This window comes from Ciona robusta, chromosome 4 (assembly GCF_009617815.1).
Source record: "Ciona robusta chromosome 4, ASM961781v2".
NCBI lineage: Eukaryota > Metazoa > Chordata > Ascidiacea > Phlebobranchia > Cionidae > Ciona > Ciona robusta.
The window spans coordinates 1986088-2009465 of NC_143238.1; the positions used below are offsets into that span (position 1 = coordinate 1986088).

A 23378-nucleotide genomic window follows, 5' to 3' on the forward strand; every position below is an offset into this window, starting at 1 on the left:
CTTAACTAATTGTATATGGAACATTTACCTTTCGTTTGGAAGTTGGTTTTTAAGATTGGATTCATTTGCACCCTTTTAATAAGAACAATATACTAGGATGGGAGAAGATGGGACATCTTTTCATTCTATGTTCCTGTCCCATTCGGTCGTAGAAAAGAGAATATTTGAAGAGTTATAAAACCGTATCCTCACAACTCCCATAGACCGTTGTTAATGGTTTTAAACACGATCAGGATATTTAAACGTTATGATGTGCTAAAGGTGTCCCATCGTACCCCAGACTACTGTATATTTCGTGAAGGGAAACAACACATTTGATCGAAAACACAAAGAAAGTTATTAAATAATTGCAACAACATAATGAATGAATGCAACTCTTTAAGAAATCCTTTTCTACGAAAGCGGATGTTCATTTGAATGCCATTGTCCGAGAGTATCCCAAACAGGTACTTCAAGAAATGCCACATTGCCGTACAACCCTGTACCTTGAATGTCAAACCGCGTGCGTCAAATCGGACGCAAATTAATTTCGGCCTCGTGGCCTTTAGCATCGAAGAGAAATAACTGTCAGATTGCTTAACCGTTTTACTAATGAGAAGCCCGAAATTTCCGTGCTATTTTAAGACGAACTTCTAATCCCGTTTTAGCATGCTTGTGCGTCAGATTTGCGCAGCCAAACACGATGAATCAGAAACCGCTTAAAGTAACCAACTCGTTTTTTTGTTATACCAAAATACAAGCTTTTTTTCAAAAACATTTTGGGTTGATTGAACAGTTTCCTTCTTCAGGTAAAGACCCCAAATTAGGTCTATGACTTTGTTCGCCTGTATGGCACCATCGTGGATATACGGCCAACACACTTTAGTACAAAGGCCCTCCGGCGCATCAATAGATCTGCCGCAAAAATCTGTTTGGCATAAAATATAACCTTGGCCCGTTAAACTGGTAACATCAGTCGGTCGTCTGCATTAATGCTATCAAAGTATCGCTAACGTCCCCAAAGTATGCGTGGATTTTGGATTTGCATTATTTTCGGGTGTAGTATGGCAATTTCAGGGCAAGCGTCTCAGTCATTACAGCATTCAGAAACAAAACGTGAGTAAACTGTACAATAAATCAGCATGTCAAGGTAAACCGGTTAGGATTATAATTGATAAATTAATATGACTAAATAATTTGGCGGTTAACGGCGTTAATTCTATTTCGATGTTTTGGCTGCCAAACCTGTTTTCCACATTGAAATAACGTGTAAGGTTATATGTAAATTAATAAATTGAAGTCGAGTTTGACCAAACAAAATATAATTAACATATTTTAATAAGCAGTATATAATACTGTGGGGTAATATGGGATATCGTTATATATATCGTGTTTTAAACAACTAACAATTATTTTTAGAGTTGTGGGGTTACGGTTCTATAATTTTGTGTAAATAAAAGCATTTCCCATCTTACCCCAGCTTACCTTAATATCCTAATTTATTTTTAGCGACTGGAATACGAGGGACTTGTGACAAGGAAGTTATTGGTGTTTTAAATGGCAGGATAGCTAGTCCCAACTTTCCCTTGTACAACTACACATTAGATGTCACCTGCGTATACGAGATAGTTGCTGGCCCGGGACAAGTCATTGCGGTAAGCGCTTGTAACAATATTTGTAATGACGAAATCTTATTACGTAGGTAGGTACTTCTTTTGCAAACATTGTATGGTTTTACACAGTACCAAAGTCTATACATGGACTTGGAGGGTAGAGTTGACGACGCCTGCTACGATCACGTTGACGTATTTCCAAGCGGCAGCATCACTGGTGAATCATTTGACCGATACTGCGGCCGAGAGGTTATTTACCCCGACGTAACAACAGGGAGTAAACTGGCGTAAGTGACAGACTTTTTTATCACAACAACCCGTAGTAGTGGGGTGGGGGAATATGGGACACAATTTCATTCTATTTGTTTTATTTCATACGGTAGTAAACAAAGAACACTCAAAGAATTTTAAAACCGTATCCCAACGAGCCCCATATAGGTCGTTGTTAATTATTTAAAACATGATCAGAATATTTGGGTAATATGTGCTACAGGGGTCCCATCTTCTCTCGCCCTGTATATAACAATGCCACAAAACAAAGAGTTTTTTGCAGAGTGATGTTCGTCTCAGATGGGTCAGTATCTGCCGGTGGATTTGTCATTTCGTGGTGGATTTTAACTCCAGGAAACATGAGACATTCTCTGAATTGCAACTTTGATGACCCTATACCTCTTTGTCCAGGTCTGAAAGATATATCTATCTATCTATATATCTCTCTCTATATATATACATATTAAAAATGTTTTTTTATTCAAATGTATTGTAGGTTGGAGTCAGCTGACGGGTGATCATTTCGATTGGACATTTTTTCGGGGTCCAACCCCTTCTCGAAACACAGGGCCAACATACGACCATACAACGGGCGGACCGTGTAAGTAGCATGAGTTTATAATCAACGCGTATGAAAGACCGAACCCCTATTCTTTTGCGTTTATACTTGTAAGCAGGCATAAACTGTATAAAAAAGAGCTCTTGGGTATTAACGATGGTTGCTTTTTTGTCATGCGAGGATAGAGAAAGTAACATTCAATTCAATTCTTCACAGATGGAAGATATGCTTACATCGAAGCATCAAATGCAAGAAACAGAAACACGGCTGCACTCAGAACGCCTGCAATAATCAGTAATATTAAAGTTTCAGTAACTTAATAAATGCTATGAAAAAAATATCATTGATTATAAAATGCAGGTGACCAGCCTTACTGTTTGAGGTTCTGGTATCACAACCACGGGACAGGTGAACTTCATGTGGTCGTGATTTCAGATAATTATCATGGGACAGTAGTGGCCGCTTATAGAAACAACACGGGCCCACAATGGCTAAACGCTTCACTGACAATACAAGATTATAATCAAACGATACAGGTATGTCAAGTGGGCGCAGTAATTGCTACCTTATGTCATGTCCACTTAGCTTTACATATCATCTCGTTTTTAAGATTGTGTTTGAAGCTATTAGAGGTCGTTCGTTCAAGTCGGATGTCGCAATTGATGATGTCACGATTTCACAAGGACGATGCCCCACCGGTATGAAACGGTCTTATATTTTTGTATTGACCAAGTTCGGTATATAAATGCACAAGGCGTGTTTGCCTATGTGAGTTAAATGTATGCGCAACTTCATTTTGTAACCACTTCATTGCACTTTGTACCACATAGCAAACACTTATTGCTGACTGCAAATACTCGTTCGTCGCGACAAGCACCTGCAAGCTATACATGGCATTGAGGATTATAGTAAGTACATTTGTGTAATATGTGTGTTTACAGAGCACGTATGTGAAGAGGGTCAATTTACATGCGCGAATCCATTCCATGACATCTTTAATGAAGGTAAATGCAAACCTTAAAAACTTAAAAAACGTAAATGCTTGTTTAAAAACAACTTGCGTGTTTTTGTGTATACAGACGCGGATTATGGGCAGGAGGTCGGGTGTGTGCGACAGGAGTTTGTATGTGATGGTTCTGACGATTGTTTCGACGGTTCTGACGAAGCCAACTGCTCTGGTAAGTATAAAACTCAAGGGTAGCATTCTACCTACTTCAGATATAGCTTCTATAAACCTATACATCCAATATTCGCTATATAAACCAAAATCCAATATCTAAGCTGCATTTCGTTTGATGTGTGGAGCAATTTAGGCATCTGCAGTCGCAAATCCTGCAATACTGCGTTGTTGGTTAACTGAAACTGACAACAAGCGACACAACAGCACAACCAAGCGACGCCCTTGTAATATACTCATATTTATCCAGACACGGTGAGATGCCCGTCCAACCAGCTGTATCAAGCTTGTGCAAGTTCGTGCAACAAAACTTGTTCTGCCGGCCCCGAAGGAGCAAGCTGTAGCCCTGTTTGCGTTTCACGTTGTGCGTGTCCATCTCACCTACCGTTTCTACACAACGGGGTGTAAGTTGCTTATATTAATTTGATATTTCGATCCCGAATGTAGAGTATAGAGTATTTTTGCGTGCTGTTAAAAACTGTGCGCAATGCATATTACGGGTTATTTAAATTTACGTTGTTCAGATTTGTGGGTGTATGTGTCACGGACTAGAGCAAGACACCTAACGACAATTGCTCTAACCCAGAGGCCACAAATGGGTTATCAAAATTATCAGAAAAACATTACAAATTTCAAATAAAATAATCACCTACAAAGTAACGTATTTGGTAACTCGTTAAGCTGACACGAAATGCATGAAAAAAGCACTCGTTTTCCGGCCACAGGATAAAACATTTTATACGTTCATAGATGTATAAAGTACAAGGACTGCCCCAACGCGTTACAAGGTAACGTTGATTCGGAGCGTGAAAGAGCGAACAAACAAATTACCACAGGTTTTCGAAACTTGCTTTCTCTATTTGCCAGATGGATGACGGTAAAGTAAAAACATGATATTTTTGGTCACGTAATAATTATTTGTATTGTAGACTACAAATGGCACGTAAAGTGAGACCACAGAATTGAGAAAAACAATCCTGCACTCATGATTAAGTCCTGTATTTATTTCAACGAACAGCATATTTATTCTGTTATCTGGTGATACGACAAAACAAACCGTAAAAAAGCTTGACAAGCTTTAACCTGTATAAGCTACGATGTTGTATATTATATATTACTTCAGTTTCTATGATAAAAATAATTAAACTTACTGGAATTACCCTTACGTTGTACGAGTACTTAAATAAAACATTGCGTTGATGTGTAATCGGATTGCAAGGATTTAAAACGGATTGTTGACGATTAATACAATATAGTTTATAATCACGGAATTTCCCGTTGCGGACAAGTTAATACTCCTGTAAAATAAACTGATTAGCACGAAAGTCCTCATGAACAGTATAATATTCAAATAAATAACGTACCTTCTGCCTGACCCATTCCACGATCATAACAAACATATTGTGTAAGGTATTTAATATATGTTGGACAGCTGGGTGCATCGTTGTAGTCTCAATCACAGGATCTTCGGTTGAAATTTCTCTGGTTGCTGCAACATATAGATAGTTATTTGCAAACATGCTGGAATTTTAGTCATTACTCTGAGTATCGTTTGCTATTTTGGGGGGGAAGACGGAACACCATTATCACTTATTTTCCAAATATCCTGATCGTGTTTTAAACAATTAAGGTCTACTTTTTCTTTACTACCATATGGGACAAAAGAATAAAATGTCGCATCCCACCGGCCGTCATACTATATAGATTTTCCGAAAGCAGCATTTTTATATGTTTTGGTCTGTGACGGTAATAGCAAATAACAAGAAAAAATGACGTAAAGAAGGAAGCATTACTTAAAATTTCTCTTGTCGTTGTAGGTTGTGTGGTTGTTGCACGAGGAGTTACTGAAACTGAAAACGTTCGTAAATATATATACTGACATACGCTAATGCATGCTACGGTTTGCCAATATCTAAAATACAACTGGTATATGCAGTCCTTTCTGTTTATAACTGACCAAATCGCTCTTTTCCGATTCGGTTAAGCCTTAATTTTGTGCGACTTGGTTGGCACACGGCCTACTAGAGATATGTTAACTAGAGAGATATGTTATGTTAACGGTATCTCTAGTATGCCATGGTTGGCAGACTGCAGATTGCTGCCTGACAGACTGCATTTAAAAATACGCTTACGGTTTTGGGGCATTAAAGTGCGAAACCATTATACCTCTTGGTGTAACTGTTGATGTGGTTATAGTTTGACATGGACCTTTCGATAATTGCATATCATCTATTGCAAGCGTCGAGTTATTTCCGATGACGCCTTCAACAGCAATCTAATAACACACAAATATGGTACTGTGAGGTAAGATGAAACACCTTTAGCACATACAATTCAAATATCGTGATCGTGTTTTTTAACAGTTAACAGCGGTCTATGGAAGTCGTGGGCCTAGAGATACGGTTTTATTATTCTTTGAATGTTCACTAGCAAACGGTACTTGAAAATACAATAAAACGATGGCCCTTTCCCCCACCTTTCTCTATGCCAAAGATATGAATATGTTCTGTTTGTATATGTGTAAAACACCAATATGCATACTTGTACTGGGGTGGCCGTCTGTGGAATTGGTACCCTTGCCACTCGCCATTCTTGGTCGGTTGCGGTGGAACTGGAAAAGATATATTCGGCGGAACCATCACTATTGACTTTGATAATGTACAGATATCCATCACCCGTTGAACGATACCAAACATTAAAGCAATATTCATCATCTGTATCAGTTAATGTAAATTAAAAGATGTAAAATGAGAGTTAATTCTTCTTCTTTTGTAATCTTCCTACCGTTAACATACGCAGTTGGTGAAAGCAGAATAGCGTTGTCTCCTAAATTTCTTCCCTCAGAGGTGATATATGCGTATCTACCAACTTAAAATAAAAAACATGCGGAAATTTTAATGATAAGTGGAACATATATTTAGGGAAAGAATTTAATAAAAACGCTTTGCGAATACATGCAAAGGTCTCAAAAAGCGCGCGTTTTTTAAGCCAATTTTCTAATCAGTCGCCGCGCGAGTCCACGCTTTCTTTTAACCACAAGTTTGGTTTGTTGTTCATGGAGTTAGTCTGACTCTGCTGGTGATAGTAGACACCTACAGTTTATGGTAGCTATTAATTCACAGCTTTGCAGTTTTGTAAAAAGATAGTTATATTACTAACATTATATTCATCATTGCTACTGAAGAAGGTATGTACCAACTGTTACTCTACTGTTGCTTAATATCATATAGTCGGTGTAACGTCTTAATTTGTTCTTGATCTGTAGTTTAGCTTAGTTATGTCCCCAAATTCAATTTCCAATGTAAAACTGTTTGTGCTTTGTGACGTCACAATTGCGCCACGTTAGATTGCTGGCAACCATTTTTTGTCTGTACTTTTTTTCTGTCGCTGTTTAAGTGTGATGCTGAATTTTATCTGCAATCCTCCACCTTGTTTAACTCGTTACCCCTGAGCGACCCTGTGTGCGCCGGGTTACATGTCATCAAAATTGTCCGGTATGTGTGTTTTAATGTACTTGTTTTCTTTTGTGTGCGATAGTTTGTAAAACCATACGGCCTGTGTGTGTGTTTTTTATTTTTAGAAAACCGTACGCACGCACCTCGCAACAACCAAAATAATTGTTTTACACTTAATCTTCGTAAGCGTTTTCCGACAATCTGCATCCCTCGTTTGACAAGCTCGGCCATTCTAGGACACGCCATATAGACCGTTACAGTCGGTATTGGTTGCATTTAGTTCGCTGTGTATACAGTTATGTACGTCAGTTAACTAGAATCTTAAACCGTAACAGTAAACATGTTGGCCAAACAATATTAAGGTTTATAACATATGAACAATGCAATGTAAGAGAAAGAAAGTTTTCATTGTTCATGCGCGATGTTTAATGCCATGAATAAATCACACACTTACCTATAGTGCCTGTCGTATGGTCCTCTTGTATGCCTATAACGGAGCCCGCATATCTCGCTCGATCAAGCGACCAGTCAAATAAATCGTAAGTGAATTGCGTCCAACCTAAAGTGTTGTTTTAAAAACGTTTCTATTACCGAGTTAATATAATGTGTATATACCTGAACATAAAGGTATAGCTCCGTCGAAATTACACTCTAAAACGGGTGGCAGAATTGATGGGTCGACCCAACCCCAAGTAACAACGAACCCCGGGTAGTTGAAAGTCAGATCACTTTGAAAGACGACTCTAAAAAAGCAACAGAGTTCAAACACCCGACTCTAAAAAAGCAATGCATAATTTACATTAGCCGATTGCCTGTAGTCGAGTCTAACGGAATACTGGAACTGCCGCAAAATTTTTCGGGTTCGTCATTTAGGTTACCAGTTTTGTAAACCGCAACAAAGTCAAAGCAAACACCCAGTACCACAGGCTCGATGTCCATGTATGTGCTCTGAAACTAAAATTAAGACGTTAGTATTTTTCATTTAATTTAGACTGTCCTCCTGTCCTGTCGGATAAGTTTGAGTAAGATGGTTCATGTTTTGATACTCTTTTACGAATATCTACAGAACATAACCTTATCCCTACAACACTAAAAACAGGACACCTTTAGCACATAATACTCAAATGCCCAGATCATGATTTAAACAATTAGCAACTGTCTATGAGAGACGTGAGCATAAAGTTTAATAATTCTTTGAATGTTCTTTGTATACTTTACTAAATTGACAAGAGAATCAAACGAAAAGGTGTCCCATCTTTCCCCACCCTACTGTAAGTATTAAACTCGTATAAGACATAACGGTCAGCATTTCGTCAAAATATTGTATCCTTGTACTTTTAAAACCACTCGTTCCACTTACTGCAATAAGATAACCTGAAGGTGCTTCAACCTCGTAAGTGCAATTGGCTGTTGTGTTGTAGTTGGTAAAGGGGAAGCCTGGACTGGAAAAACTCCCGCTTCTCGATCCAGTGTACCTTCCACCGCATGTTCCAATCACTTCGGCTGATAGAATATAACTTGATACATCTCTTTTTACATAGTTATACTTATACTATGTAAAAAATACTCAATAAAGAGGTGTTTCATCCTCCCTACTAAAAGGCGTTATTGTTGGCTAGTGCTAAGCTATTACATATGAATGTCTACACGTCAAGAAAGTATAAGTACTATGAGAATTCTACTGATAGCGAATCTATGCATAAAACTCAATAATATGTTTAATTTGCGAACTTGGTATTTAAGTTTTTTAATCAATGTTTAACTTACGTTTTATTTCTTCTTGTTGCTGATAAGAAACATGAACGATAGCAACAATTAAATAAATAACTCTCATATACCTTGCTGTCATTGTGCAAAAACGTTCACTTCTTACGAAAATCTCGCGTTCTGTGTCTCACGGCTAACGAAAACCGGCTTGTCTGCTGGCTCTTTTTTCTTGCATCCCGGGGTTGATCATAGCATAATTGTAAAAACTTAAAGTCGAACCACTAGCTGCTCGATTTGCAAGCTGTTTAAAATCATAGCTGACGCTTGCCCGCAGGCACGACTAGTGTTCCAGAAATGTGACTTTTCACAATAAACACTCGACCGTTGTAAGTCATATTCGTATATAAATCTTCTCTATACTATAGCAATGTTTATGTCTGCCTAACTAGCTATCAGAAAGCAATAGTTTGTTTTGATTATAGTATTGTTTAAAATTGGGCCATTGACCGCATGACGAGTAACATTGACCTACCCACATATACAAACAAATAGGGAATATTTGCCCGTTCAAAACTCCCACAAAACGTGGCTTTTTATACAGTTTACTCTAACCATACCAATAGTGTTAAATTGTTTCTTCTGATTTAATATCCCCTGGTTTATCGTTGCGCATTCACAACACTTAGTAATTACACACCTGATTTATTAGATATATTCGTAATATTTTTAGGTGCAGTTAAAAGTATACACTGTAAGCAATTTTACTTTGTTACTTTTAACATTTTACTTTCAAACCTATAGATTGGGTAAAAATGTTGGTAATCTGTTGGCCAAAAATATGTTAGTAATGTGTTGTGTTTTTAGCAATCTAAAATTCGCCAGTGAAACGGTAACGAGCTCGTTTTTATACAGCCGAACTTTGACAAGTTGTTGGCATATTTTTTCTGCTTCTGCTTGAACAACATATGGTGTACCTGCGTGAAGAAAAATAAACAGTAAAGCGTTTTGTACAGTCCGCTCATACAAATAAGCCTTCTTTTTCATTGCCTATTACAAAGAGGCTGGTAACTTAGTCTTTTTTTGGTGTTATCATATACGGATGCAGCCGGTCGACCATAGGGATTTCGGTTAAAGTTGGCCCTGTAACGTATATTTAATATTAAGCTAGTAACCTTTCTAATTCTTCAGCATCTTCCATCGTCTCTGGCAATGGAATGGATTTCGTTTCTGGAAGAAGCAAGCAAAGTCCCGCAGCCGACAGACCAAATGAAGCCATAATGAGGTACGGAGAATAGAAGTTTGTTTGCTGGCCTGTTATATATATGTAACCTGTGTTTGAACTTCGTTGGCCAGGTACGACTCGCTATTCACACATATAAAACATTTTTTGCCCAAACCGTCACCTATCGTTGCATACACCGTGTGCTGCTGCGGTGCAATGACGATTAATTATAAATAAATATTAATCTTCAGGGTTTGACGCATACACTGAGTATAATGTAGCCATAGTAAAACGTACCTAAGAAAATAAGATAAGGTGAAGCAATAGACCCAACTCTTGCAGCAGTAGAAGACGCTCCAATACTCATGTTTCTCATGAGAGTTGGGAAAAGTTCACCGCAAAATAAGTAACTGATATTGAAGCACGCGCTAATGAAGAATTTGCTTGTCATCGCCCCCGCAATCATAAGAGTTTCAGAAACTGAAAATCGCGATAATCTTAAACTTATACCAAACAAACGTCACATATTTTGTAATTTGGCTATGGATTACAAATAACAAGTCATATTAAATTAACTCTATGGAAAGAACCGTGTTAAAAAGACCTGATTAACCTTGTAACTTTGTTCAAAATATAAGGCTAAGCTATATCAAAGCAAAAATCATAAACCAAGTTGAAAAGTGTGAGAACTCGTAACCACACGAGGGTAAAAAGGGTGCGAAAAATACTGACGGCGATGTCGCGTATTGACAGGTCATGAAAGACTTAAATGGGCTTTTTGGGTGTTGGGTAATGGGCCAGATCTAGCCTAGGCTAAATCCCAGGCCCTTAACAAGAATCTTACCCACAAAGAATAATAAAAACCTGTAACTTTATAAGTGGAAACTCAAAATAATCGATGCAAACAATGATAATGATAAGTATTATTGTGCAATTAGAAGAAAAATGTTCTTAAAGTCACTTTCTTTGCAAAGGTCGGAGCTTTAAATTTTATTGAAATTATATTCTTGCCTGCTTTTAAAAATGGTGAAATTCCAAGTGTAATTGCACTAATGCAAAGGAATAATGATAGCACACAACGTCTTCCAACTAATTCCAGTGAAAAACAGGACAGAAGATAAGAAGGAATCTCAACAGCTGCTGCTACGAAACAGTTGATAAACTTGTTTCCACCCAGATTGGAAGTATTCAGGCTGATGCAGTAGTAAACCATGGACACCATGAACCTTTAAAATATTGGTTAGTTTGAGGTCTTGACTTCAAGTTTAATACTGACCAAATGTAGAACATAACCAGGGACCGTTTACGGATACTTGAATGTTTCAGCATGTCCAAATATGTGAATTTTTGAACAGCTTTCTCTTGGGGCTTTTCTTTTTCATCACTTTTCTGCAAGAGTGTACATATTAACAGACAATGGTATGTTGAGAATCGATTTACGCCACACATACCACCAGAAGCAACGACTTCTTTAAATCGTCGTCTTCAATTGTCTTGCCGTTGATTTTTGCAATTTTGCGCATAATTACCATCGCTTCCTCAACCTTACCCGAGCACATTAACCATAAAGGAGACTCCGGTAACCACCTAATGCATGCAGAATCACCACCTTAATATTGTCATAGAAATTGCACGAGTTTCGTCACTGTAAAATCGACGTTTACCGCTCGCTAGCTTAGTGGTAAAGGATATTTGATTTTATTGTAGGCTGGGAATACGGGACTCGGTTCAAGACAGGAGTGGTTGATTAAAAGCATAATAATATAGGATGCTAATTTTTAATGCTCGCTGAATCATATTAAAGCTGCCAAAATTTTGTAGTTTACGATTTTAAATCACTAATCCAGTATACCGTAGTTGAGTAAAAAGGATAAAATATTTTGCACGGTGTGATTTTGGCTCTTAAAATTAGTTTTAGTTTTGTGAAAAAAATCTGAGATATGTAGATGACAAAGACTTTTTTGTGCAGATCTTTAAGCTGCAGTCCCCCAAAAACCGACGTATATTTTGATTTATGAAATGTTAAGCAATATGTACTAAGAGTCCCATCCTCCTCCACTAAACGATATGTACTTACCAATAATAGGGTATGAAGATTAAGCCGAAAATGACTTGAATTCTTACGAGCCATTGCCAGTCGGTTATTAAGTAGGCAGCTGGAACTAGCACCATGTATCCGACAGAAAATCCAGTAGTTTCCAAACTGCCGATCAAGGATCGCTTCGAAACATGGATTATTTCACTTGCTATAAAAGAAATTCATTTTTTATTCCGGTACACCCTTTTGTACGTTTGGCATCTTCTATAACGTTATATACCGACCTAAAACGAATGCAGCCATGTAGTTGATCAGTGCCGTAACACCACATCCAAAAAAAGTCGCCATGTACATGTAAATGTTCACAGAAAAGCTGTTTAATCCTATGCACGCATACATTGCCACAGTACCAAGTAGGAACGTGGGCCTTCTGCCGTATCTGCGAAACAAAAACTTTACTTACTATACAACCATAAATACAGTAAGGAAGGTATACAAAACCTGTCCGAAAAGATTCCACTTATAAACGACCCAATTAAAAACCCAATCATATATAATGTTGTCGTCAGAGGCAAGAGCCATGCATCATCACACACGATATCCCACTGAAAAATAAAGTGGAAATTGTTATGTTATGTATTAGTAGGGTAGAGAAGATGGAACACCTTTTCTATCTGTTTTCGCGTTTTATTTGGGAGTAAACAAAGAACGTTCGAAGAATTATAAAACCGTATCCTTACGACTCCTATAGACCGTTGTTAATGGTTTAAACCAAAGTTAGTATAGACCAAGTTAGGAAACCCCCGCTCGTGTCCGCCATTACGGAGCCCACAGAGCGTGAATCGCCTATACAAATGCATGGTCGGCATGTGTTCATTTAGTTCTTGTAAGCGATACAAAGCTAGAAAACACATATAGCGGTTGTTTTAACATTTAAAATATAATTTCTAATACAAACCTTGTTATATAATATTAAATCTAGGAATTAATGTGAAGTAAATTAATATTTTGACTGGTTTTCGGCGTACAGTGTGGTTTAACAGGGTACTTTACGTTGGCGATTAAGACTAGCAGCAATCAGCTTAGTTTACATAATAGTATTTGATCATACCTACGAATCTACAGAACCATTCTTTACTACATGTATAATCCAACATGAGTGGACATGCAGCTCCAAACTGCTTAATAAGTACTAGCAGATAAGGTGTTCGCGTTTTCCGATTTCATAAAGACCCGTAACTTACTAATTCAAGCAGAGGACAAAAAATAGTAACTCAGTATTGTTTTCCTCAATGTCACTTCGATATTAGGCAAATTTTACAAATATACCTTAAGTTTCGTTGCCGGGTATACGTGTTAAGTTTGTGAGCCAAAAAGTAAAATCACGACAATTTACATGCAAAACTGCAGCTAGATACACCAGTTTATGGTAATGTTATGCGTTTTTGTTTGTATTTTTATATTTTAAACATGTTTTTTTATGTTTTTGGCTATAGTAAACTTGATATTTTCTGTTTTTTTACTCCTTAATCGATTGAATGTTCAATAAAAGTTGATTATTTTTGTGAGGTTTATTATTGTGATAAGATATAACATTAGTAGAAAGCCATTTTTACTCGCAGAAGTGCTTGGTTTTTAAAAAATCGCAAAATTTAAACGAAAAACAGCACCCAGCAATGATAAAATGCTATGCCGTGGGCTCCGTAATGGTGGCGTCTATGACGTCATGGACGCGCGACAATGGATAACAAGACTCGTTGTTTTACAATCCGTTTCCTAACTTGGTCTATACTAACTTTGGTTTAAACACGATCCGAATATTTGAATATTATATACTACATAGTAGAACCAAACACCTCTGTAGCAAGAGTTGTTCTATCACCTTCATATACCCATCCATGGTTGCAATCCAATATAACACGGTTACTGTTGTTCGTGTGCATTGGAATTGCTGACGTTCCATTCCATGTGAAACCTATGTCGCTGTACCTATAACAATTAGATTTGTGAATTCTGAAAAATCCTGTCTTAATGGATAAGAAACGGGATCTCCTGTGTTAAAAAGGGATTTACCACGGCCTACTAGAGATATCTCTCGGCCTACTAGATATCTCTAGTAGGCCGTGGATTTACTATAAATATATACCATATACCTCTTGCATTGGCTCTTTGCAAAGACCCCTTCCTTATTCTTTTCCAAAGGTAAACTGAAATCCAACCAAGTTTGGTATTCAGTTGAATCCCGCGAAATATTCTGTCACGAAACGCAATTGATAGTCTAAAGCTTTTAATTAAAAAATGTCGGTTACCTGCTGCGTGGCTAGCTTTTCAAGTTGTGGGATTCGGCAGTAATGTTGCGGAGTGTTTTGTGTGAACACTGGCGCCATAACAAGAAATCCATTCGGGACAGTGCTAAAGGCTAACAATCCGCAGATGAAAACTTGGTACTTGCCAAACGAGCCAATTTTGTCCAGAGTTTCAGCAAATTGATCCATCAGTTTTGTACAAATTACCAATACAAATCTACAAGCTAATTGGTGACCACTATATACACACGAAGGTCAACACAATACACTTAGACTTATTATTATGCAATTTCTGTGCGACCTCTTAAGAAAAATTCCAATTTAAGCCAATCTAATCGCCTATTTTAAAAAAGTCAACTAATATTTTGCAGTAACTGGAAATGAATGGATGCCTTCTGTAACTATAGACTAAACATTGCAGTAGTAGACCGTTATGTCTTTCTTTTGCAGTAGACCGTTATAGGCCGTTATGTGCCTATTAACTCCAAACTATCGCGTGTAACCTGAAAGAACTGATCAAACACAGACTGTTTTGCAAAACTGCACATACAGTATAATTGAAAAAGCTGGTTTCAGATGCAGGTGCACCCATTGGTTAGTTTTAGATGGTCTATTAACAGCCCGAAATCTAGTTCTAAACAAGCGAAACCTTGCTTACATAACAACAGAAAAGCAGTTTACACAGCACATTGAAGTGATAAAATAACTAGTTCGTACCACAAATGCTGTCTGTTTTATCGCTATTTGTTTCTTCTGACACCTAACAGTTCTAAAAAAAAATCTAGGTCCGAAATTTTTCTTGCAGAAAACGTACATAGCAGACTTTTTAGTACAGGAAACCCGATTTTGCCAGTCAAGCATAACGTGTTCTGCAGAAACAAGTTAAACTTCTGCATAATAGGTAGGCTACTTGGAAAAAATGACTGCATTTTACACCAAATAAAATTAGATACATCTTAAACACAAGCCGCTTTGGATCAGCAAAATTTTGTTTGTTAAGTCTATTTAATACCTGATAATTTTTCTGGCTATTGTATACTACAGATCTAAAAAAGCATTCGTTTCGAAATTAATATAAAAATGAGAAAATTGGCCAGTGTATATAAGTTTAACAAAATTTGCTTTATTACGTCATAATAACTTATGATTACGTCACATCATAATAACTTCTGAAACGCGGTTATGTATTTTTGCACTTTGATAAAGTGCAAGTGACTGAATTTAGAATATTTTTCCCTTATAATATCTTGTTAATATATCAGTGTATTATATTTGGTTACGCCTGAGGTATAAATTATTGAATTAAAAGCAAACGTTTAAAAGTTTGACAATAATAACAATACTACAAAACAGCAATGAGGGGAATGACGGATTTAAAATTTAAATTCTTTTATATTAATAGTATTCTGCAACTTGTAGTTAACCTACCGAAATTAACCGGGTGTGCTAGTTTCTTTGCCATGTGAACTGATCTATAACTTTAAAATGTTTTTTTTTTCGAAATTAAAGCCATATTGACCCCTGTCTATTTACCTCATGTCATGTTTATATCTTAGTTTTTTTCACAAAACTGAAATAATTTTATTTCAAGTTTCTTTATGAATATTCAAGTTTCTTTATGAATATACATGAAACTAGTTTCATCTTTCACACTCGTAGTAAACTACAATATTTCATCAGCTTTACTATAATTTAGCGAGCATTCAAGACTAGCACTTTACTATTTCGCATGTTTTACCTGTTTAACATATTTTTTTTAATATTTAACAACAATAATGAGCTTCGACGCGCGCCTTATAAAGTCGTGGTAATACTGCTGAATAAAAGACTCGCCCGACAAAGTGTTTCATTTCCCCCTAACCTACAACACAAACATTAATCTTGCTGCTTTACGGTTCCCATATTGTATTAGTATGCTATATAGTCCCCGCCTTAAATATTTTTTTATATACGAAGTCGCCGGGTTTTACATCAAGAAGAAAACAGTGCTTCCCTGTTAGTTTACTAAGCAATAAAACATCTTGACAATGACTTGGAGTTCATCGAACTGCGTATTTTATTTGTAACAAGGTAGTTAAATTAAACGGACAGACTTTGACGAATACTTGGTCCACTTTTACCTCCGCCGCCCGAACAACAAATGGTGTATCTGCGTAAAAATATTAGAAAGTATATTTATCAATGTCGACAATTTTAATATACTATACTATAGGGTGAGGGGAAACGGGACACGTTTTTATTCTATTTTCTTGTCCCGATAGATAAAAAACAAAGAACATTCAAAGAATTATAAAACCGTATCCTCACGACTCCCCTAGATGAGCCAACCGTTCGAACAAACACCGTCCCACTAAATTATACGATAGCTATAGTTATTTATAATAGCTATCATATGTGTACTGATATTTATTTATGTTAAATATAGTAGGTTGGAGTACGACTTTGTCTTTTTTTATCGTCTCATATTAGTCGGAATGATATACCCGTAACATATAGTTACAGAACAGTAAGGGTTACAGAGAGGTTCACCAGCACCGTAAATTATAAGTAAAATGTGCTTATTGAACTAGCCCAAACTTTTTTACTATAGGATACAAATAACATACCAACTCAGTTCTGATGACTTTAAATCAAAACTAAAGTTTTAACGTGTAAACATCTTGTCTGGAACGTTTTTAATGGAGGGTCGTGATAAATTTAGACCGAGTGTGGGCATGCGCAGTAGCGTCTTGGCGCATGCGCAATAGCGCCCGGTACAAATAAATCAATCGAAACGAATATATTATAACACCGGGTCGAATTTTTGCTGTCAGAATCGAGTAACATTGTATTGTACTTTTGTCCGGAATTCACACCGGATACTGTGTACATCCACCTTAGAATTATAGAACAATAAAAGTCACAGAAACACAACAAACAGTAAGAGTTACAGGCATTTCCAAATCTGTAATATTAAAGGAATCCAAAATGGCAAGCACCTCTGTGGATATCGTAGTTATGTCACCTTCATATACCCATCCATGGTTGCAATCCAATATAACACGGTTACTGTTGTTCGCGTGCATTGGAATTGCTGACGTTCCATTCCATGTGAAACCAATGTCGTTATATCTGTGAATATAGAAAAATGCAGTTTAATTTGTGTATAAGTATTAAGTGCGCTTATAATTTATAATAGCGGACACGGGATTTGTGAAAGAGCACACCCTTAAATAACATATATATAAGTCGTCTCGTTCTGCAAGAATTTAAAAGTTACATTCATCCATACAGAACTTGTTTTATGTGTGAACTACTCACACTATAAAAAAATACAAAAACGCAATAATGTTATGCTTGCGAATAGAAATACGAATTTGGTAATTGTAAACTGATTACCTATGGCACTGACTCAAATTCTGTTTGTTGAAAAAGTTGATTCAAAACTGCCTAATTTATTTAAAGCACTGTATACAGGTTTGTAACAACGTGGCGCACCTGAGTTTTTGCCAATACTTCCAACTCCGGTATCTTACAATAATGGTTCGGGGTATCATGTATAAACACGGGTACCATACCAAACAGACCATTTGGCACCGCGCTATAAATCATAAGGCTGCACATTAATACTTGATACTTTCCCTGTGATCCAATCTTCTCCAGAATAGCAGCAAAGTTATTTTCCATGTTTACTAGAAATTTCTGATCTCCTACTAGTGTCAAGAATGAATGAAATGAATATCCTAAGCGTTTAAACCATGTCGTGTATAAGGTAGTCCTATATAGGCCTTGAATTGGTTTGTCTGATTGATCGACTCATTGCACTATACTAAAAGGAAGACTGGTAGAACAATCATAAACAAATGCAGCCAATGTAAATTATAAGTTATATAATATTCAGATGGCGCGTGCTTCCCGTATACTCTCCGTTTACAGCTGCTTAATAACGACCAGGAATATTGCTTTCCGGATGAATGAATGTAACTTACTTTATCCACGCGTGGCCGGAAAACGACAAACGTTATCACACGGGTTTAACACCTCGTGCCAGCTTATGAGTTACCATGTATGTTACTTTGTGAGTGATTATTTTTTTTGGATTTTTTTCTTTTTTTTGGATTTTTTTCTTTTTTTTATGTATGGCTGATAATTTAGACAATCCAATAGTGACCACTGGGTTGGAGCAATTGCCGTTAAGTGTCTTGCCCAAGGACACATATACGCCCACAATGGTAGCAGCTTCGAGCCTTTACCTCTGGGTTACAGGCAGGCGCGCTAACCACTATACCACGGTGCCGGATTTACGAAGGTCATCTTGCAACTGCAAAGATGCCGGAGAAAGTGCCGCGGTGGTGAGGGTCTGTCGGAAATACCTGCAAATAAAACAAATCGTTGGGATAGTTTTACGAATATAAATACATAGTGAAATTTATTACGGGTATTGAGTGCGTGCAACATAACTTGCTCCCACACAACGAGTACTGGAAAAAGCGAAGACTTGTGAAGGATAAGAATCAAAATATGTAGAGGAAAAAATACACTCGTTGTAGGACCTGCACAGTGTGACCCTGCAGGGCTTACAAAATACGTAAAAAGTAAAGCAAACCCATTCAAGGTAAATGAACCTTAACGCGCTCAAAGTAAACAGTTGCGAAAAATGGCACCAATTACAAAACACTCCGACCGTGTCACATTACATAGAACTAAACAAAACATGCTCGTTGCATTTGTTTCTAAAACACGTCGCTATATGCTGCCTGCTGCGCTGTGGTGTGACTTGCAAAATTAAATGTGACATTCTTACTGACACAACTATAGGACACTCAGTTGAATTTATTGACAGTTTTAGCATAAGGCGTATTGTAATAATATTCAATGGAGACATATCATATCCCGCGAGTAACACTATGGGTATATCCTAAACGTCCAAACCATATAGCGTGTATACCATTGGTTTGTCTAATTGATTGACTTATTGCACTGTACTAAACGGAAGACTGTGGTATAACAATCGTAATACAATGCAGTCTATATAAATTATAAGACATATTACAATCAGATGGCGCGTACTTCTTACAGAATCGTTTTAACTCACAGTTGGTTATAATCACTGCAGGTTGTGATATATAGGTCTCTCTGTATTGGCTGCTACATCGGGTTTAAAAAGAATAGACGTGACTTATACACTCTTTTAAACCAAATCAGTCGAGATTTATAACTTCAGGTTTAAGTGTAGCTGAATTGGTTCTTTAACAGTTTAACTTTTTATACGAACACCTTGCTTCTATTTTGGTAAGGCGAGTAGAACTACGAAAAAAAATGCGAAAAATGGCAGATGATGTAGAGCGAACATGATAACGTTGCATCCTGGAAACTAACTACCAGAGCTTGACCTCCTTTATAAAAATTGTTATAATAGTTAACGAGTAAGATATGTACCAACGACGGCTTACAGTTCTACATGGTCTGTTAAATATGCATTCCTAAACGCAGAATAAAACTCGAGGTTTACCCTTCACGCTCGATTATATAATATAGGGTGGGGGCGTGGGGCAAAATCATGGGACACTTTTTGTTCTGTTTTCTCGTCCCATTTTGTATCAAACAAATTATTATAAAACCGTATCCTCACCAGTTCCACAGACCGTTGTTAATTGTTTATAAATCAGGATCAGGATATTTGCACATTATGCGCTGAAAGTAGGCTATATATTCCGCCTTCCCCCACCCAACTATAATATAGCCTAATCTATACTGCCGTCTATATGCTTTTGCATTAAATACTAGATAGTTTTATTGCAGCCGAATCTTGTTTGGCTATTTATACGCTTTGTGCCCTTCCGTACAGACTCGCCTTACTCTGTAAAGTTGGGCTATTCATACGTTTTACCGTTCCGTATATAGGCTTAAAAGTGGAAAACGCTACCTTTTGTCCATCGCGTATACGCATGTTTATGGTATATGCGATATAATTTGCTCTTTATTAAAATAAACGCATACACGGACAAAATAAGTGCGTGACAGTACAGCTTGAACAATACTAACAGAATACAGCTGCTTAATAACGACCAGGAATATAGCTTTCCGGATACGCGGTCATCTTGCAACTGCAGTGATGCCGGAAAAGGTAACACGCCGTTGGGGAACACTGCCGCGATGGTGAGGGTCTGTCGGAAATGCCTGCGAAATAAATAGAACGTTGGATAAGTTATACGATTACATACACTGAAGTTTATTACGGGTCTTGAATATCGCCTTCGTCTGCCATTGCCGGTTTTCATATCACTATAATGCGAGGAACCGACGATAAGAATGATCACCTAAATATAAAACCATTTTGTTTCTGCTGTTTCTTTATTTTACGGGAACAATAAACTTACGTTGAATATATTTTTAAATAACAAAAGCAGTGCGAATGCTGCTATAAGCCCGTCTGCTCCCTTCTGGGTAATCAAGTACACTGCGTAGGAGCCTTCTCGATCAAATGGAAGGGACACTTGCGTCGCTAAAGTGCACGTAGATAGATTTTGCGCGCCGAAATAGAGTTGACCATTTGAGTGTTGTATCTATCACGAAGTACACGGATTTACCGATGTTGGAGTAACTGCGCATATTTTACGGCAGCATACTTACAGCAAATGCCCATGCGGAGTTGTAGAACAAAAATGGATCGTGCAAGCTATCCAGCTTTATAAATGCTATTAAAGTAAGAATCAGTTCACATACCGATACAACGCAGTAACACAACAACCAAACTAAGAGGCCGCTGCTCACACCCTAAAATAGAAACAACGCATGTGTTACTTTTGCTTAAAAAAAGCCTAAAAATGTTTGGTTAAAAATACCTTTGCGATGCTTCGGACAGCAACAGAAGAAACAAACAAAAGCAACGGACAACCGATTGCGGCAAATGCATAAAATACTTTCAAAGCTGAAAGCAAGGATATATTATAATGCGGGTATACGAAAAAAAAGATGCATATATGCATTAAAGTCCATAGAAATCATTCTATAGACTTTGATATGCATGAATTCTCAAAACGTATTTAGAATATTTAACCAACCTGTGTTTACTGGTCCAGATACATAAACTGCCAGACAAAACAACGTCAGAGTCTCGATGAAAAACTGCGCCTGTATCGTACAAGAAATATCAGAAACACACGGCGCAACATCTTTTTGGAACGAAAATTAATTTAAATGAGTATAATATCACGCCTTACCACGGAAAACGAAGCCGCCAAAATAGTTGCAGTTCTTTTGTTGCCAAAACTGACTCTATCCGCAAACGCCATATGCTGATACTTAGCAGTGCAAATACCAACTTATTATGCCCTGCCGTTTCTAGTTTTTTAACGCTTCGGCTACTGTGTGGGTAATCCGTTTTTTGATCACTTCGTGCTAAAATGTATCGAAACTCTATTCCAAACTGAGGTAATGGTATGACGGAGAAAGTGCATAGTAACTGAGTTGTTTTACTAGATGTAACGCGTTCGTTACACACACCGAACAATTGTTTAGCGACGCCCAAATGTACAGAATCGGTGTTAGGTTTCCCAGGTATTACAATTGGTTAAGGTAACAAAGCCGTGGTTGGTTAAATCCGGATAAGAATATAGAGTGTTGACGTTGTTATGTTCACGGGTATTCAGTACGAAACTGGTTTCGTTGACTATCCTAAAAAATGTGAACCTAATTTTTGCAGGGAACGTATTTTTTATTGAAAATACGGCCCTACTTAAAGTTTTAACTAATTGTTTTCCGTTTAACTATTCTTAACCGCAAACGCATCATATCCGGTTTCCGAAGTCCATAAGACTTATCCAAAGTGCTAAACAAATTGTTTATTAGAATGTTTTGTCCGTTCACTAAATAACATGATAATATAGTGCTATATATATAGACATTAACGTTAAGACGAAAAGATTTTTAACTTGCAAAACTGCTATGAAAAGCTAGCCACGCATATAAATAAAAACAAAATCTACAGATATACATTAAAAAAGAGTTAAGTTATGAAGCTTGTGTTGCTTATCGTTTTAGTTTCAATATTACTGGTTCAGCAGGCCGACAGCTTCAGATGTCCGAACTGCGCCACTCGACAAGTGATAAAGCAAAGAAGGAGGTAACATAATATTATTGAATGTTTTTTTAAATGCAATTTTTGTAACATATACAGTACGGCGGGGAAGAGAGGGGTACATTTTCAACCTATTTTTTTCTATTCGGTATAGTAAACAAAGAATATTAAAGAAAAAACGCACTCTCGCGCTTTTTTAAAACACGATTCGAATAATTGAATATTATTTGCTAAAGGTGTCCCCTCTTCTCCCACCCTACTATAAGTTCGAAATAGGCATATTATTAGACTCTTATGGGTTTTATATCGCCTAAAATAATGTTGCAGAAGATGGCATTGGAACTCAAAGAAAATGGAGTCATATGAGGAAACTATCGGGAATGATATAAATTCGTATGGTAAAGATAAGAACACCGTTTTAATGTATTACAGTCACTGGGCTATGTGTTTATATAGTAGGCTGTAGGGAGGTGGGACACCGTTTCATTTTTTCTCTTTCCATTTTGTAATAAACCAAAAAAAAATTTCAAGAATTATAAAACCGGATCATCGCGACTCCCAGACAGACCGTTGTTAATTGTTAATAAAACACGATCAGGATATTTGGATATCTGTGCTAAAAGTGTCCCGTCCCCCCCCCTCTTACATATTCAGTGAGCTAATAGATCAATCCTGGTCTTATTCTCAGTACCCCTGGCTTCTCTCGCTATAAAACCTTCCCTATATATGCCAATAAATAATTGCTTATAAAGAAGGTATTATTGCAAACCTAAAATTGTACGTTATTTTAGATATCTTTGAAAATAACCTTGAAGAACTGTTAAATGGACTCTAAATGAAGAAATTCTGCACCGTGAACATTTAATCGGAGGTTGTGCTGCTGTGCGTGCCATTACAAAAGCTGATCTTTGTAACAGTTTAAGTGCTTTAAATATAACAGTGTGTGTTTTGTGTAAAATGTGTTAAATAAACCTCATGTGTCACTATTGCAAA

General features: G+C 37.1%; 5 protein-coding genes and 1 long non-coding RNA gene across 7 annotated transcripts; 2 read left to right on the top strand and 4 right to left on the bottom strand.

Annotated features, from left to right (window-relative positions):
* Window positions 1-380: 380 nt before the first annotated feature.
* LOC149736496 (uncharacterized) lies at window positions 381-4805 on the top strand. The gene is made up of 13 exons (XM_089876731.1): window positions 381-1095; window positions 1489-1634; window positions 1722-1879; window positions 2146-2273; window positions 2359-2463; window positions 2638-2715; window positions 2782-2957; window positions 3032-3119; window positions 3363-3425; window positions 3501-3599; window positions 3849-4002; window positions 4349-4475; window positions 4528-4805. The coding sequence occupies exons 1-13, from the start codon at window positions 1005-1007 to the stop codon at window positions 4543-4545; spliced, it is 1431 nt and encodes a 476-aa protein (XP_089732857.1). The 5' UTR covers window positions 381-1004; the 3' UTR covers window positions 4546-4805.
* On the bottom strand, window positions 4582-9303 carry LOC149736497 (uncharacterized). Its single transcript, XM_089876739.1, has 11 exons — window positions 8821-9303; window positions 8414-8556; window positions 7853-8007; window positions 7669-7796; window positions 7508-7612; window positions 6383-6466; window positions 6140-6312; window positions 5765-5873; window positions 5392-5448; window positions 4963-5087; window positions 4582-4896 (listed from the first exon to the last, which is right to left on the bottom strand). The coding sequence occupies exons 1-11, from the start codon at window positions 8900-8902 to the stop codon at window positions 4888-4890; spliced, it is 1170 nt and encodes a 389-aa protein (XP_089732865.1). The 5' UTR covers window positions 8903-9303; the 3' UTR covers window positions 4582-4887.
* A 139-nt stretch (window positions 9304-9442) lies between these two features.
* Window positions 9443-14849, bottom strand: LOC149736498 (organic cation/carnitine transporter 2-like). 2 transcript variants are annotated; one of them, XM_089876723.1, is made up of 12 exons: window positions 14330-14849; window positions 14174-14274; window positions 13877-14009; window positions 12522-12625; window positions 12305-12459; window positions 12060-12228; window positions 11434-11569; window positions 11259-11371; window positions 10994-11208; window positions 10280-10462; window positions 9933-10071; window positions 9443-9734 (listed from the first exon to the last, which is right to left on the bottom strand). In XM_089876723.1, the coding sequence occupies exons 1-12, from the start codon at window positions 14513-14515 to the stop codon at window positions 9665-9667; spliced, it is 1704 nt and encodes a 567-aa protein (XP_089732849.1). In that variant the 5' UTR covers window positions 14516-14849; the 3' UTR covers window positions 9443-9664. The 2 variants fall into 2 exon arrangements, with proteins under 2 accessions (XP_089732849.1, XP_089732850.1); XM_089876724.1 differs by lacking the exon at window positions 14174-14274 and having other exon boundaries at window positions 14330-14465.
* Window positions 14850-16316: 1467 nt separating this feature from the next.
* On the bottom strand, window positions 16317-18416 carry LOC149736499 (beta-alanine transporter-like). Its single transcript, XM_089876774.1, has 2 exons — window positions 17804-18416; window positions 16317-17437 (listed from the first exon to the last, which is right to left on the bottom strand). The coding sequence occupies exons 1-2, from the start codon at window positions 17990-17992 to the stop codon at window positions 17432-17434; spliced, it is 195 nt and encodes a 64-aa protein (XP_089732900.1). The 5' UTR covers window positions 17993-18416; the 3' UTR covers window positions 16317-17431.
* A 1657-nt stretch (window positions 18417-20073) lies between these two features.
* On the bottom strand, window positions 20074-21814 carry LOC149736500 (uncharacterized). Its single transcript, XM_089876753.1, has 7 exons — window positions 21529-21814; window positions 21370-21439; window positions 21151-21236; window positions 20939-21082; window positions 20686-20871; window positions 20545-20625; window positions 20074-20485 (listed from the first exon to the last, which is right to left on the bottom strand). The coding sequence occupies exons 1-7, from the start codon at window positions 21598-21600 to the stop codon at window positions 20402-20404; spliced, it is 723 nt and encodes a 240-aa protein (XP_089732879.1). The 5' UTR covers window positions 21601-21814; the 3' UTR covers window positions 20074-20401.
* Window positions 21815-22260: 446 nt separating this feature from the next.
* On the top strand, window positions 22261-23378 carry LOC149736501 (uncharacterized). The gene is made up of 3 exons (XR_016384911.1): window positions 22261-22430; window positions 22713-22783; window positions 23177-23378. It is a non-coding gene; the product is annotated as an uncharacterized LOC149736501 (long non-coding RNA).

Excerpts from the sequence above, each read along its gene's own strand:
- LOC149736496 (XM_089876731.1), top strand. The coding sequence starts at position 1,005 with ATGCGTGGATTTTGGATTTGCATTATTTTCGGGTGTAGTATGGCAATT. Across the intron at positions 2,274-2,358 it reads CCCTATACCTCTTTGTCCAG|GTTGGAGTCAGCTGACGGGT; the intron begins GTCTGAAAGATA and ends AATGTATTGTAG. Across the intron at positions 2,958-3,031 it reads ATTATAATCAAACGATACAG|ATTGTGTTTGAAGCTATTAG; the intron begins GTATGTCAAGTG and ends CTCGTTTTTAAG.
- LOC149736499 (XM_089876774.1), bottom strand. The coding sequence starts at position 17,992 with ATGGAAAATAACTTTGCTGCTATTCTGGAGAAGATTGGATCACAGGGA.
- LOC149736498 (XM_089876723.1), bottom strand. The coding sequence starts at position 14,515 with ATGGATCAATTTGCTGAAACTCTGGACAAAATTGGCTCGTTTGGCAAG. Across the intron at positions 12,460-12,521 it reads AGTGGAATCTTTTCGGACAG|ATACGGCAGAAGGCCCACGT; the intron begins GTTTTGTATACC and ends TTTGTTTCGCAG. Across the intron at positions 11,372-11,433 it reads AGAAGTCGTTGCTTCTGGTG|AAAAGTGATGAAAAAGAAAA; the intron begins GTATGTGTGGCG and ends ACACTCTTGCAG.
- LOC149736500 (XM_089876753.1), bottom strand. The coding sequence starts at position 21,600 with ATGGCGTTTGCGGATAGAGTCAGTTTTGGCAACAAAAGAACTGCAACT. Across the intron at positions 21,440-21,528 it reads TGGCGGCTTCGTTTTCCGTG|GCGCAGTTTTTCATCGAGAC; the intron begins GTAAGGCGTGAT and ends TGTACGATACAG. Across the intron at positions 20,626-20,685 it reads TATTTAAAAATATATTCAAC|GTGATCATTCTTATCGTCGG; the intron begins GTAAGTTTATTG and ends TTTTATATTTAG.
- LOC149736497 (XM_089876739.1), bottom strand. The coding sequence starts at position 8,902 with ATGACAGCAAGGTATATGAGAGTTATTTATTTAATTGTTGCTATCGTT. Across the intron at positions 8,008-8,413 it reads CTTCAGGTTATCTTATTGCA|TTTCAGAGCACATACATGGA; the intron begins GTAAGTGGAACG and ends TCTTAATTTTAG. Across the intron at positions 5,449-5,764 it reads ATCAACAGTTACACCAAGAG|TTTCAGTAACTCCTCGTGCA; the intron begins GTATAATGGTTT and ends GAACGTTTTCAG.